Below are 16,735 nucleotides of genomic sequence, written 5' to 3' on the forward strand. Positions count from 1 at the left end.
ACACAAAAAAGGAGGTGGAAATGGGACAGCTAAGAAACACACATTTATGTCAAGAATCTGTAAGTATTTGAATACAGTTCTGGTATGTGATTCACACCAAAAGGCAATTTACTGAACAATATTTAGAGCAGTGTTGCACGCTGTATTATTAGTCTTCCTTTCAGTGCACTAAATCAGGGAAGGAAGTGTTCAAGTTCATGTCATCTCCTCCGCTCCTTTTATATACAAAACAGTATAATTTGGGTCTCCGTTTACTGAATCTAACATTTCTAACTGAAGATGTCCATCTGCCCCAATTCTCCTACATATTCAATGAAATTACATCTGAGCTGAATTCCCACAGGAAGTACACTCTGCTGAAATCTAGAACCTGATCTAGGAGCCATAAATCATAATCTAGTGTCCATATTTGATAAAAAGAAGTGTTCATGGCTTTGTTTTTCCACAGGTGAAGTAAGCTTTTTCACAAAAATAATTTGTAATTTTCTTCACATTTTTACTGTAGAAATATCAGTTCTGAACTGCCTTTGATTTTGCAGGTATATGGGTGAAAAAGAAAATAACTTTTTTCCTTTAAGAAACACCCACTTAATTCTCCAAATTATCTTTTTTTCCTTGTTAACATCACATAGTAGTTTTTCAAGATATGGCCATAAGGACTGCAAATTCAAGACTGGCTATTCTCCCTGTTAAGGTAAGAACAAACAGAAAAAATACCCTTCTTAAAGAAAAAAAAAACACTAAGAAATGTATTTGCAAGTTTCAGCCATTAAATTTCATTTTAATAAATTTGCATCTGCACCATGCCACTAATTCTTTCTCTTCCTGCCCTTCAATTACTAACTTTCAATAGCTATCAGTAACTTTCACTTACTTATGCTATAATGATATATTTCTTTCTAAAAACAGGCAATTTCACATTTAAAACATATCTGAATGAAAAGGAATGTAAAAACAAACTTAAATTTCCATAAAACATTACATATTGAGAACTTCAGATTTATCAGGCAACCAGTTACAGCCTGAAATCAGAACTGTGCATCTGTATGTAAGGGAGGGGGAGGGGGGGGAACATGACAAACAAACAAATAACCCCCCCAAAAGACTGTTGCTCAGCATTTTTCCACAAGGACAGAAGCTCACGACTTCAAACAGAACATGTGACTCATCAGTACAACTGCTTTGCTTCATGGAAGTTTTTGCTATTTCTATATGCAAAATGGTATATATTTAAATTCCACAAATTGATGACCTATTAAGGCTAGTAAGCAGATCATTAGACAATTTACAGAATAATTTTTACTCATCACCAATTCTACATAGCCCCTTAAAGTTAAAAAAAAAATAAATTTAAAAAAATTGTTTTCCATAACAATGGCCATTGGTTTACAAATTATTATAATGTCTTGTCAAAAAAAATTTAAACTTGCCTTAAATATATTCTGCTAAGGAAGACTATTCTGTGACATGTTCATGAATGTCTTAAACTTTAGTGAGTAGATATTAAATATAGGCAATTCCTTTTAATTTCATGTTAGGTTGCTCCATAACTTGAGATAAGGAGGAAAGGCCTCCTTAACTTGCATCCCACAAATCACAAAGGTTTTGAAAGAGCAATTCTGGTTACAACGGTGTGCAACTTTTGGCAATGAAGAAAGCCAAATACTGACTACACATAGGATAACCATTCTAAAGAGGTCTGGAAAGAGCAATGACTTAGCATCATGACCAGACGTAGAATTCAACATGTAGATCTTAAATCCTTGGTTTTCACTGAACTGGCAATGAACTCTGTACAATTAATCACACTCCTTACATGTGTACTAACTCACACATACAACAGAAGCACAATATTCACAAAGAATTTCAACCATTTAAGAAGTTATATTACCAGCATACTTTTAAGAATCCCATTTGATGCTATTTTGTAAATAAAAATAAAACAGGAACGCTCTTGGTCTAAATCACATACCATCACCCATCTCTACTTTCTAAAGGTTTATAAACACTATGGGGAGTGAGGACATTTAAGCAGCATTACAAGAGGGTTTATTACATTCATAGACCCTTTGTAAGCATTATGCTTCCCATGGAAAAATCATCTATCAAAACAAAAATCAGGCACACTACAGAAACATCATAATTTTACCAGCCATCTGCTATAATGTTTACCTGCCTAGCACTGTGCTGTTCTCTGTTAGAAGTAGAGAGTGAGGAACTCTGTATGGGCTTTAAAAACACAAAATGGAAGGTGCAAAAAAATAAAAATAAATGCAACACAAGTTGAATACCAGAGCAGCTGACTAAGCCAATGGAAATAATTATCTTTACAAAAAACAAACAAACAAAAAAACCACCATGAAAAAACCACCCATCTTCTAAACACAAACAAACTGCAAGTACATTTGTCCTGCCAAAGAGAACAGCTCAAAACCATTTAGAACCATATGTTGAGTCTGAAAATCCATTACAATTTGCCAGCAGATGATGATGCATTTGGAACCCCACGATATTATTACTTGTGGAGTAATTTAGGGGCCACGAGAGGAGAAAATTGTTTTTACGCACAGCTATTCATAAATGCTTTAAGACAATTCTGTTTAAAGTTGATCTATGTTATGTACAGACATTGCCAACAAGCATTTATTTCAGCTACAAGATCACTCAAAAACCGCCTTGTTTTCATTAATGCAGTTAGTTTGACAGAAGAACAGTAGATATGAAAAAGCCTATTTCAAGCCTCTTGAGCCTGAGTTACTACTTAACTTTCATGGTCCCCTCTTCCTCTTCCTTTTGCTATTCTTATCTAAGTTAGGGAAACATATAGGAAAATTAAATCACCTCATACTCTCTAGTCTCCAAACCACCACCCTCCTTCTGCAGACTGCTCCTTTGCTCCCCACTTCCTGCCACTACTTTTAGGTATTTCATGTTGTGTTTCCTCCTTTTCAAAATACTGCTGGAAAAGAGAGTACAGAATCTATTTAAAACATAATAGGATTCATGTTCCAGTGATAATGATGCTCCCAGCACTTATTTACTTTATTGCTGATCTAATCAGCCTTTTCTTATTCCTACATTCGGATCCGTTCTGTTGCCACTAGTTTTTCTGGTGATTACATATTAGGTAGTATTTTAATTAAAGAAATCTCTGTATTCTCGTTGTGTGTGTACAGTGATACCTGGAAATGAATAATGTTTCCACCTACCGTGTCATTTCGGCCAAAAAATGTATAGACCGCATACAGATAGTAATCGAAGAGCTGGGACATAAAGTGGATCACATCAAACGCAATTGGTTTCAGAATATTCATCATCTGCATGTATTTCCCTTAAAAATTAAATACAGAAGATCAGTTTCCTCAGCACAAGTGCTACAAAAACAGTGCCGAGTTTGACAAACTCAAAACCAGCTTTACAAAGTTTATTATTTAGCCTTGCACATTGATTAAGAACAACTTAGTAATATTTTAGAGATTGGGAGATTTAAAAACAAAGTTAAATAAGATGACTAAGACACCACAAATGCCTCGAGACTTCTCCAAATGTGGATACTAATACATATCAAAATGCCTGGAACCATTCTTGGCCTTCCGGTACCAAATTCAAAATATACAACCTTCTGGATCCTCTGCAAGTTTCAGCTTCATTTAGTCAAAAAATAATAATCCCCTAAAGTAGTGTCTGGCAAATGACATATAGAGCCACTGAAGATTTTACGCATTAGTGTGCGTTTATATACGCACATACGGATATTTTTCAAGATATAGAAAAGCACAGTATAAAAACGATAGGCCCAAAATTGGATTTCACCCAACAACTCTAGGAATAATTTTTTTTTGCATCAGTGACATAGCATTTCCTGCTCTCCTTCCTTTTTATCCTGAGGTAAGAAATGCAAATAGTTTTAAGATGTATGTCTGAAAAGTTTCTAGAGGGACAGATTGACAGAAAAGGAGGATGCCAGGACCCTGGCACATCCAAGGAGAAGAATAATTCCTTCTCTTCCTTCATATTCTCTGTTGTTGTGCATTTGACTTAGGAAAATAAAAATTTAAAGAATTAAAAAAACCCACATACCACAACTGGGGACCTTCATCTATATGTTAGCTGAGTCAAACTGATCACAGGATTTGGACTTGGAAAGAAATTTTTCCCTGCAGGTCTAGTTCACAGGGCCTTTAGTTTTTAGTTATTTCATTTTTCGCATAGGGCATGGCTCTTTTCATAGGGTCACACAAGCAAGCGTACTTAATGAAAACCCTCGTATTGCAGAGACCCTACATTTCCTGCTGGCTAGCTCAAAAATGACATACTGCTTGCCCTATTAGTGTCTTAAAAACATAAAGAATATATAATAAGCTTTGGATTATTATAGTAACAGACAGCAATTTTTGAACCAAAACGTAAATACAGTCCACCCAACATGTAGGATATAGCAGATCATTTAACAAATTGTCATATTCCGGACAAGTTTTGATGTGACAGGTTGGAAAAAAATTCCATGAGTGTGCTAAAATAATTTTTTTTTCCTGTAGTCAACACTGTTTTTCAAGTTAATGCTGTGTCCATCAAAGTAATTTACTAATCTATACAGAAAATGTTGTTTTAAGCAGAGAAATTGAATAACAAAGAAACTAAATTAGCTTTCAGTATCAAGGGGAGTTATTTGAATTTTTTAAAGCAATTACTTGTGTAGGTCAGTAAAGACAACATTAATCCAACAATTACATGATACAACTACATACATGGTAAAATGATATAGCACTATGGTAAGAATCAAGCAATAACCTGACATCACTACTTTCCAGGTTTCTATCTAACATAGACTCCCTGCTTGAATACTATGCATCCATGTCCCAGTTTGCTAACACACACAACCATATATTTTGTTATTTTTGGAGATTTGACACAGGTTACAATACTTAACATTTGGCAGTTTAACCCAATTGTTAATTCTATGCTTAATTATTAATGTTTCGACCCACAGCATTATGAACAAACTGAAAAGCAGACTTAAAAAATTCTATTTGTATTCCAAAAGGGAAAACCAAATGCAGCCAATTCCAGCACAGCCCAATATGGAAATTTTCAGATGTTTGGGAAAGGATGGTACCCTAATCAAAGCAGCTATCACCTTCGTATGTGCTATCCGAACATTCTGTATTGCCATAGGCTGATTTTTTCCACTTACTCTGTGATAAACACATTTTTAAACTCGCCTGCAACCCATACACGATATACGGGTGATGTGTCACATTCTGGACAGTTAGATTTCCAAGTATCTCTGCAGCTGGCGTAAATATTCAAGGTAATCTCTTGGGCAGTATCTTACACTTTTCCAAAGGGCTACACACCGTACACTGCCCAAGTACTGTCCCTATAAAAATCTTCTGATGCCAAGAACATTTCTCTATTACTACATCACTCAGCATCTTGACACAACAAGTGTTCCAGGAACATTTCCTCCTAGTTCCTCTCGCTAAGAGGACGCCAACTTTTAACTTCTATACATTGTTACTTAGTTGCACTAAAGTTCCTATTTTGGGTAAAAAAGGGGTATATGAGAACATTTCCAAACAGCACTAACAGCCCAAATCCACGCCATGCTAGAAACTTCCAGAAATACTTGAAAAAACCACTTAAGAGTTTCAGCAACTCAAAGTAGCTTAACTTTTTAGAGGCTCTCCATTAATACCCAAAACTGCTGAACATTTGCTAGGTTTCTTTTGAAGTATTATTTCCAGCTCTTCTTTCATCCTTAAAGACAGTAAGTAGAGAGTACTCTCTATCAGACTAACCTATATAAAACTGATCACTAAAACCAAAAAGGTAAATAAATACACAACCTCTTGAATAATACATATTTGAGTTTTAGTTTATCTGTGGTCATTAGTTAAATAATTTCCTAGGGAGTCTCACAATACCAGACATGCAGCTTCCTACCACATACATTAGGAGCTAAATCACCACTTTGAAGGAAAAAGTGGAAAGCCCATTGTAAATATATAATTTTGAAAGATTGTATGATTTAGGCTTTTTTAAGTCCCATGAGGTTCCATGCTGTTTGACCGATCACTTACTTCAGCTACAAGATTTCTGCTGTGAGATCTGTCATCACCATTATTATTATCTTAAAAGTTAATGAGTTTTCAAGCAAGCAAAGTATCAGAGTTTCCTCCCCAAAACTATTTACAACAAAAGCAAAAATGAGGCCCATCCTGACTTCGGCTGGGATAGAGTTAATTGTCTTTCTAGTAGCTGGTATAGTGCTATGTTTTGGGTTCAGTATGAGAAGAAAGTTGATAACACACTGATGTTTTCAGTTGTTGCTAAGTAGTGTTTAGACTAAGTCAAGGATTTTTCAGCTTCTCATGCCCAGCCAGCAAGAAGGCTGGAGGGGCACAAGAAGTTGGGAGGGGACACAGCCAGAGCAGCTGACCCAAACTGGCTAAAGGGATATTCCATAACATGTGACGTCATGTCTAGTATATAAACTGGAAGAGAGTGTGGCTGGGAGGAATCGCCGCTCACGGACTAACTGGGCATCGGTCAGCGGGTGGTGAGCAATTGCATTGTGCATCACTTGTATATTCCAATCCTTTTATTAATATTATTGTCGCTTTATTATTGTTATTATTATCATTATTAGTTTCTTCTTTTTTGTTCTATTAAACTGTTCTTATCTCAGCCCACAAGTTTTACTTTTTCTTTTCCTCCAATTCTCTCCCCCATCCCACTGGGTCGGGGGGGAAGTGAGTGAGCGGCTACGTGGTGCTTAGTTGCTGGGGTTAAACCATGACAAGGCCAAAAAAAGGCATTAAAAAACCCCAGCATTATTAATTAAAATAAGAAATCACCCAATCAATATATACAATGGCATAGTCATCAATTATTCTTGTTGATGTATAGGACCTAGGTCAAAATATTCCATACAAATTTAACACAGGTTCATTCTTCCTATACATTTTAAGCCAACACACAATGGCTTGACAGGAAAAAATTAACCTTATAAATTAATCTAATGGTTACTTTATACTGGAGACAGAGAAATAATTACCCGGTTTATTAACTTTAGTAAAACCAGATAAATTGAGCTGTTCACTTGAAATTCAAATTAAACAAAGTTATAGCAGGTCCCACTTCAGTTATACAAGGCAACTCATTTATGTAGTTTATAAATATTAAGCTACACTTTGTTTTATTCATCTATCCTCCATAGAAAGCATACAGCACACAGAAATAGTTCAAAATGGGTTATGAGCACCATTATACTCATTCAGTGAGTACTAGTACTTGCATAACATTCCTAAAAAGTGAGGCAACAATTTCCGTTACTTGATTGGGCAACTTAAATCTGCATCTTCATCTCACTCCCTTATTAAACCTAGATTCCTTTATTATTTGTTTTTAACTAAGATCAGGGAGCTGATCTAGATCTACTAGAAGTCATGCTGATGCAACATACAGTAGGCAGGAATATCAGTGACAAATTATAGCAGGGTCAAAAACCACTGAAGTACTCCCATTACTGCCACCAAAACAAACGTCTCTTAAAATACAGCCTTATTTTCAAGGAGCAGAACTTTAAAATAGAGTACAGGCTCTCTGTAGATAGGACACATCTATAGCGTCCCCTGTATTACATTAGGCCCCTGCTCATTTTTTGAGGTGCCACACCACTGGGCTTGCATATGCAATTCACTTTGTCCAACTTCATCTAAAAACTAGACCCTTAGCCCATACTGGTTGCCTAGATCTCCTGTGCAGAGGGCAAGCAGCACAAGACAAGTGCTAAGATATCTATGAGATGACATGCAGGCAAAGACATCCAGGACAGCCAACAAACTCTACCATCTTCTGGAGTTACCTACAGTTTTCTATTGATAATGAAGGGATTCTAGATAATCATCTCAGTTATACTACTTGAAATTAGTGTTAAGTACTGTGGCATTTTCCTATCCAAAAATCTGAAACAGTGCGAGACAAACTGAGCCTTCCATGGCATCAGCAGAGACTGCTGTTAAAAGATGGGCATGTTCCACAGCATTCCTGTCTGCAGGGGGAAAATCCAGGGCAGTGGATCATACCTGGATCTCCTACAACCTAGCATCCCGCACAGCCAAATCTGCCAAGCAACAACATGCTCATCTTCACGTTTAATAGGGATTCAAGAGACAAGAGGGGAGACAAGAAGGGAGGAAAAACTAATAAATCCAATAGTGTGTCTAAAGAGTGCTATCTTATTTGTTTCTTGTTTCTGTAGTCATTAACCACTAGTTAAAGAAATGTGTCTAATGCCCCTGGGGATGCTGCCTAGAAGTAGTGAATGAAATATTTGTATGCTAAGGCCAAAAGTCATGACAAAAGATGAAGGCATTTTCAACTTCTGTGGCAGAGGTGTAATATGCAGTTTATGTCTAAGAGAAACATGGTGCAAAAAAAAATCTTGTTTCATTTATGATATCAAGTGGTAGGTATTCCTCAAAAAAAGATACAAAGTAAGGTAGAAGTGAGGCGGGGTCATTGCGTATTAGAAACATGAGAAACTGCAAAGAAACTAGAAGCAAAGAATGACTAGGACAAGGACAAAGGGCAAAACCAGACCTATATGCTCAGGAAGTTGCATTACGAGCTAGAAGTACCAAAAGTCTTGCCAAAACTAAATTTTTCAAAGATGGTAAAAATCAGGAGTTTTCCAATTACAGAAGACTAACAAAAGCAAACCAAACAGGGGGGGACATGACAGGACAGAGATTGTAGACAAACAAGACAGCCCAAAAGCAAGAATGAATAGTTTGCCTTGATTTTCATTGGGGAAAATGATACTGACAGTGAGAAAAGTGAGGAGAACAGGAACAGGGTGACTAATAGCACTGAACTGGCCACCTTCAGCCACACTGAGAATGAGCTGGAAAAGACCTTAAAACAGTTAGGCTACAGGAGCGAAGGAATCAGGGCATAATAAAAAATGGGCATGAAATCACCACTCAGGTAATCAGTGTAATAACCTGTATGTGCAATAAGCAGTTGAGACATGGGTTGTACCGCTATGACTGAAAAACAGCAAATAAAAACATATTCAAGAAGAGGGAAAACAGTCATCCAGGCAGCTATTGATCTATTGCTTTAATTTGTAGGATGCAGGACTTCAGATCTAGTTTTGAAGAAAGTACAGAAGTGACAGAAGCTGAAATACAGAGGCAAAATTAAGATAAAATAAATCATGGATCTACCAGAAGTGAACTGTACCAGACTAAGATACCTATTCTTGTTAGTGAACCTACATGATTTTCTAGACAAAGGACACAATACATTTCATCTACCTGGGATTTAGTGAAAGTATTAATTTAACAATATTGCACAGCAAACAAGTGAAGCTCGAGTTTTTTAAATGAGTAAGGGTTTAATAAAAGAGAAGACAGAATGGAGTGTGTTGAAAAGGGAGGTATCTGGAAAAGCTACTAGTAGAGTTCCCAGCAACTGGCATCGTCTTTAGTATTTTCATGAATGACACTGGCACAAAAATAAGAGTGTGATAATGGAAAAAAATAAGGAGGCACCATCAAAACAGAAAAGGATTGACATAATGTACAGGAGGAACTGGAGGACCTTGACGACTGCTGTAATAAAAATTGGATGAAATTCAGTAGTACAAAAAGTAAAGCTGTGCATTTGGGGACCAATTAATTAAAAACATGCATCTTTCTACTATAAACTAGCAGGTCATCCCTTGGAAAAAAACTGGGAAAGCAAAGGACCTGCTGGCTGTACAAGCTCATTACAGATGGAATGAACTGCCAGTACAACGAAGCTGTGAAAAATGCGAAGAGGTGCAAAAGGGAGACAACTTGTGACCAGGTTGCTGCGATACAACAGTGACACAACGGAGTGAAATTTCATGCAAAGTACTGCACATGATTTTGATAAGTTTGTAACAAGAGCAGAAAAAGAACTGGTAAGAAAGTAGGGGACTTAAGCTTCTGGCAGATAAATACAGAGGATATTAAAAAGCTTGGCACATTTCATTTAGCAAATCAAAGACTGAGAAGAAATAGGATTGCTTTCTTTAAAACAGCAGAGCAGTATGCATCAAAGAACAAGACAATCTGTTAAACCTAAAAGTTTATTTTGGCGTAAGATCAAGTGGGCAGAAAATAGGTGGACAATTTCTTATTTTATTTTTTTAACCGTTAGGTTGATAAGACTTCTGGAATAGAATTCCTATTAGATAGAGTGGTGGGAACAAAAACAGTAGTATTTTTAAGATGGAGCTCGAAACAAGCATATTTATAGGCAGTACTAAATGACATGTCTTCCTGTAGCAGGGGCTGCAGGAGGTCCCTTTCCAATTCCATGTTCCAAACAACGCTATTATCAGTCATTACAGAAACAATATAAAACAGCCCCAATAGCAGAAAAATTGAAAATTAAGCATAATTCCAGAAGGGGAAAAAAGCATATATATGAGCTTTGAAAGTAATGTTTAAGTTCAGGATTATGGCCAGAATGCACGAATCTAAAGACTCCTTATGTGAAATTGGAAAACTAGAACTACAGCTCCACCTACTCGCACACTGTGTTAGGACAAGGGGTCAGGGGCAGAGGTGGGGGAAGACCGGGTGGTTTGCATAAAGTGCCATGTGTGATTTCTAGATTGAATCCTAAAATTTCTTAGGGCAAAACTTTATACTGGAAGGTAGCAAATAAATCTCGCCAACCTAACTCACAGATCAATACCAGAAAAGTTATGACAGAATAATCTCAGTTCTTATTTCAGGTCTATATTGTAGATACTCCAAGAGGAAAAAAAATACCTGAAAAAAAGGTTTAGAAAACTAATTTCTGATTTATATGCTACCCTCTAAGACAGCAAAAAGGTACTAACCAGGTGTCAGGTAGTCTTTTAAAAACAGCTTACTCTGAAGTACCACAATCATTTCGAAGCACATAAACACTGAATACAAACTTCATTAGTATAATACATACAAAATTCCTCTCTTCTGCCTACCCTGATAACTTTAGGTAGTTACTTCCCTCTTCTCTGTAAACAAAATGAAAGTCAGTAGCAGAAAATTGCTATCATACAATTATCTAGATAATCAAATGGAAGTCATGATCACAAAAAATCAATCACATTACACCTAGAATTGAAGGGGGCTGTTTTCACAGAAAACTTTTGGCTAGAAAGGACCTCCAGGGGTCATCTAGTGCAACCTCCTGCTCAGAGCAGGTCTAAGGAGATGAGGTTGCTCAGGGGCTTGTCCAGTAATGTCTTGATCACCTCCAAGGATAGAGATTCCCTAAACTCCCTGGGGCTTACTAGGATGCATTCCAATTACTGAAATTAGCAGTACAGGAAGGCACTTTTCTTCTAGTTGTCTACTATGTAGTAAAAATAGTTATTCTGGGTGTAAGAATTTGAGTAATGAAAGGGCAAACCCCCCCCAATCTTTAAGTTCTTACTTTTGTAACTATACTACTTGAAAATGAAGCATTTAATCCACTAAGACACATTAGCAACATAAAACATTAATCTATTTCCTTTCTATCTTCACTGTTTTTATGCATTCAATATTTTAGACAAATAATCCACCATTATTGGTTAAAATCACTATATGCACGCAGATTAATTTTCAAAGTAAGAATAACTCACAAGATATAATCAAATTTGTCTAATTAAAAAATATTTTGGTTTAGTGCTTTATTTCTGTTCTATTAACATTTTCAAAAAGTGGCAATAGACCCCAACTAGGTATGTTTTTAAAAGCCTTAAAATCCATATTTGCTATAATCCAAAGATTTGCATTAAAATAAAAAACACATATAAAAAACTACAATTGTTCTACGTACCAACAAGCCTTATTACATTCAGCGTAGTGTTTGTTAGGATAGGTGCATTCACTTTATTGAGGTTATAATCTGATCTCTTTCTGCTCCTCAGAGTTTCTCGAGAAACACTTTAAAGAAAACAAAACAAAATACACCAAATGTGACTGCCTATTATATTCAAGGACATACAAATAAAATTTAGTAGAAAAGAACTCCTTCCTCCCCACTTCTTTCACATGACAGTATGTCTTCCAGCGCAGTATTTTATTTATGCCAAAGCGTAACTGGGTTAGGATTCTAACGTTTAGAGACACCTGGCTTAATTTACATAAAATTGTGCTAGAGAAAGGAGTTTCTGAATTGTAGTCCAAGTCTTGAGTTCTGCAGGCCTCTGTCTGGCCTCAGCAATCATTTTAAGCACTCTGACTCAAGTTCATAGTTCATGAAGTAAAGAAAATGAAAACAACACAAGTCACAACAAAACAGGGGCAGACTAGTAAGCTACAGCTGAAAATGACTGTCTGGAAATGGAAACAATTTTGAGGAAGATGAAACTAAAAAGACATTAATTTTTTCATAAACCATAGTCCTGCGAGAAGCAGGGATTTGCACTCAACGATCTTTATGGATCCCTTCCAACTCAAGATATTCTATGATTCTATAAGTGAAACCTTCTGCCAGCTGCTATACCTCAAAATGATATTCTTCCAAAAATTCAGAATGCTTCAATTTCACAGCACAAAGCTATGGACAGTGACTGTGGTTTGTTCCAAGTAATTTTTATCAATATCTCCATCACTTCTTTGAAATGAAGTAGTCCGTGTGATTCATCTTATGAAATCACGCTAACAGTATTTTATCCTGAAAAGTTATTTTGTAAAAAAACATTCCTCTGCTTTGACCCAAGTGATGGCTTTCTAGTTCTTCTGCAATCCTCTGCATACAAATGTTAGCCTGCTTCACAAAGTCTGAATGGACATCTAAGTAGTACAGTGTCGTAGACAGAAATTTGTGTTTCAGATCCTTTTAAATGCTACAGAGTTCACTTTTGTTTATATGAATATATATAATATATATTTTTTTTTCAAAAGAGAATATGCATATTCACGTGTGTGCGTGTGTGCGTGTTTATTCTTAAAGCAAAAGAGAATTTAAAATCCCAAGTGACTGCCTTCAAGCTATGGTAGAATTTAATTTTTTTTTTAATCTGTAAAAGTTTACTGTAGTTCTGCAAAAGCAGAAGCTGAAGCCTCAAGCCGTTTGTAGACAAACAACTGCTTTTGACACAACAGAAACTATACATATGCACAAGAGCAGTTGTAGAAGAGTCTTCAGTTAACATCTAATGCTTGCTAATCAGTTCTCCACTACCTGCTTCAGAGAGCCTTCATCCTCCTTCAAAATCTTGCTTTCCAAAGTTTCTTTCTGCAATAATGATGAGCAGTTTAACATTCCTCCCCATTCCGGAGATCTAACTGGTGAGCCTTTCTAACTGTGCAGGTAGCATAAAGATTATTTGATTATTATTCCATTGTTGTAGAGTATAGATTAAACAGAAAATGAACTAATTAGAGTACTGAGATGAAAAGCAGGTAAATGAGACCAAGGACTCATACAGTTTACCTACCTTTTCACAGGGGCATCTCCTGTCTGCTCATCCACATAATCTCTTTTCAACTCTTCAGGAACATCACTGTCGCTATCATACTCTTGATATGCACTTTTTTCTTGTTCATCTGATTCATACTGTTAAGAAAAAAAAAATTACTGCCATTATTTTCCTTATAATATTGTCACTCATTTAACGTAGCATTTTGGTCACTTCTTGGCTTTTACCTTGATCAGGATACAAATAACTTTGCTGGTTGAAAGGCTGCTGACAATGTTCATTAAAAATGCAGCAGGCAAATTATACAAAGCTATTTGTAAGTGAATTTCTAAACAAACTTCTATTCTCAGATGTTGATTAAGAGTAAATATTTGCATCATCCTATTCCTCCCAGCTACTGATAATTTTTTTTGCTTTGTTGTTGCTGTATCGAGTACCCATGTATCTCAGCTTTTATTATTTGCTTTACAATATGGAAAAACAGTAATAAAACCTCAAAATTCATTCATATGGTGGCAATAAACCAAAGAAACCTGGCACTACACAATCTTTAATTATTAATGCAAGAAGGACTAAACTACTGCTTCGAAAAAATACTTATTTATACCATACACATTATTTTAAAAAAAAAACAACCATCACCAAAAAACCAACTTGCAGTTGTTTGTAAAATTGATTTTAGTACACTACAAAAGAAATTTCTACTACGGAGTCAACCACTTAACCTGTTAAGAGACCAATGTGATTTTGACTAAGCATAAACACTTCAAGAATAATAAGCAGTCAAATGCTACTACAAAAATATAAGTATTTCTCATGGCTACTATTACCATGTATTTTTTTTTTCTCACTAATTTTTCTACACTTATTTTCTTCAGCTGTATGCTGTTCTATCTACATCAACAGCAAGAACAGTAACTTCATATATATCTGTATGTTCTGTACCTATAAACTTTGCACTGTACATGGAACAAACAAAAACTGCAGAGCAAGTAAAGAACAGGATTCTGCAACCCAAATTGATACACCTTTCCTCATAGAGGAAGACAAAAACTACAACAAAACCCAAAACCACAGCACACTATATTATTCTAAGAAACACTCTAATGAGATAACTCAATGGTATTGGTGGAATAAATCAGTGGGGGCTAGATTTAAAGGTTGGGTTTTTTCCCCTTGCTTTCTCAGAAAACTTGATTAGGTGTTTGGGAAATGCTTCTATTTATTTGCATGTGCTGGTTCTTGGGTTTGTTTTGTTTTGAAACATATGCCATCCTTTATCTAGTTAAAGGCCAAGATCCAAATATTTGAAATATTTATCTCATTATGAGAGAAACAATTCTTCTTTGATGGAAGAAAGCCTCATGCACCATTTGCTTCATTTGTCACAAATGCCACAAATTATTCCAGAATAACTCTATGAAAAATGTGCATGTGTAGATAAATTAACCATGTATACCTGCCTTGAGACTTCTTATACTGAGGAACATTTGATGTTAATTGCACCTTTTGAAGAATAAGAAGCTCAAGTAGTTACAGACAACTAGTGCCTCCAAACACTCAGCTGCATTTTTAATTTTTTGAAACTGTTTCACTGTTCAATTGCTGAATTGCATTTCAAAGATCGCAAGAGAATTATTTTCAATTCAAGGATGGAAGGTTTGAGCCTAACAAGTGATGTCTGGAAAAAAATGAGCAACACAGGCTACAGCACATATAATACAATATAGGATTTCCATGGTAGCCATGTATTATTATTTCTAGAGTATGAGTTACGTGGAGAAATACTATTCACAAATACAGATAATAAATGCTTTTTGTAATTATGAAGCTACACATACATATTAGAAGTGTACAACTGGGATTTATTTTTTTTAAACACCTCAAATTTGCAATCTTTTTTCACTCCAATTAAAAGCAATCTTTAATGTCAGTCTCTTTTTCAAGTGTTCTAGGTTGCTCTGTAGTATAGGTGCTTTAAACACTTCATAAATAGTGAAATAATTTTTTTCACAAAGTGAATTTCTTAACCCAGAAAAGATTAAAAGGAAAACAAATACTTGATGCTCTGGGATATAACCCTTTTTCCTGAACACCTACGCAGCTATCACAACATTAAGCATATCCATCAGGCTGCACAATGCACTTGCACTTGAAGAGAGTACACAATACTTTTCCTTTTAGCTTTTCCTTAACATGTTCACTGCTCCGAAGCCATTTTATCAAAGGAGTCAATAATGACATATGACAAACAAGGTCTGGTTCCAGGATCCTTAAGAAATGGCAGGGTTTTAAAGGATACAACCGTTCTCCAGAGGTGAAACCAAGGAAGATACACGAAAGTAATGCCAGTCTCTCAATCATCCAAAATTCACTAGGAAATATATTTTTTCAGTCATGCGTGGCAATTGCCGGCCCCAGCCCCAAGCTATGGAGGCTTTTAAAGCCTAGTACTATGAAAGCAGTATATTATAAAAGCAAGAGGCCCACAGTACAAACAAATTCAAAGCAAAAACAGCTCAGATAGAAAAAAACCCATAGTATGAGACACAGACTAAAAAGAAATGTTCTGATCATTAGCACTCACAAGCAAAATTTCTGCTTCATGAACATTTCAGACAAAGGAAACATATAACGAAAGCAGCAGTTTATTTCAAAAATTAGCTGAGTTCAGGTTTGATTAAGGACAAAGAATCATAGTTTAACTAACTTGGCTGGAATATTAGCATGGAAAATTACCACCACTTATTATGTATTAATATACAAAAAATGACATGCCAATTCAATTAAAATCCAGTGAAAATAAAATGATAAATTGACTACAAATTGTTAAGTACAATGCATATTGATATAGGAATCTGATGGTAGACATATTAACTGTCTTAACATTACAGTTTAAGAGAATTTTGAGAATTTTTTTTTTTTAACATGGAAAAATACTTTACTAAGTCTCCTCAATCTAATACTATTAATGAGCTGGAAAAGTTATTTAATGACATAAAAATATCTGCATTTTAAAGTATGCAGTAAGTAACTAACAACTATTAAATAGTGACCTCAACCTGAAGACACCTTATAAATCCATTTTGAATATGCACAGTCTGCAGTAAAATTTTAAAGTGCTAAAAGGAATTCAGGTATCTCATAGCAATAATCAGTTCACAAGTGTTTAGGCAATCGGCCCAAACAAACCCACAGGACGATGATAAGATTCATCAAAATTGAAGAGTGTTACAAAACTGTAAGTTAACTGTATTGCAACAAAGATATTTTACGGAGCTACAGAAAAAAGCA

At 35.6% G+C, this 16,735-nt stretch overlaps 1 protein-coding gene across 2 annotated transcripts in view; it reads right to left on the reverse strand.

The window, feature by feature from the left end:
* Positions 1 to 16,735, reverse strand: part of VPS50 (VPS50 subunit of EARP/GARPII complex) — a 98,650-nt gene that overhangs the window by 22,734 nt on the left and 59,181 nt on the right. The window contains exons 19-22 of one of the 2 annotated variants that reach the window (XM_069775001.1): positions 13,460 to 13,578; positions 11,854 to 11,960; positions 3,210 to 3,331; positions 2,173 to 2,229 (exon numbers count right to left, since the gene is read on the reverse strand). In XM_069775001.1, coding sequence (XP_069631102.1) covers positions 2,173 to 2,229; positions 3,210 to 3,331; positions 11,854 to 11,960; positions 13,460 to 13,578 — 405 coding nt within the window. The remainder of the gene's footprint in view (positions 1 to 2,172; positions 2,230 to 3,209; positions 3,332 to 11,853; positions 11,961 to 13,459; positions 13,579 to 16,735) is intronic. The other variant, XM_069775009.1, reaches the window with a different exon arrangement.

The sequence above is a fragment of the Haliaeetus albicilla genome, chromosome 2, assembly GCF_947461875.1.
Source record: "Haliaeetus albicilla chromosome 2, bHalAlb1.1, whole genome shotgun sequence".
Taxonomy (NCBI): Eukaryota; Metazoa; Chordata; class Aves; order Accipitriformes; family Accipitridae; genus Haliaeetus; species Haliaeetus albicilla.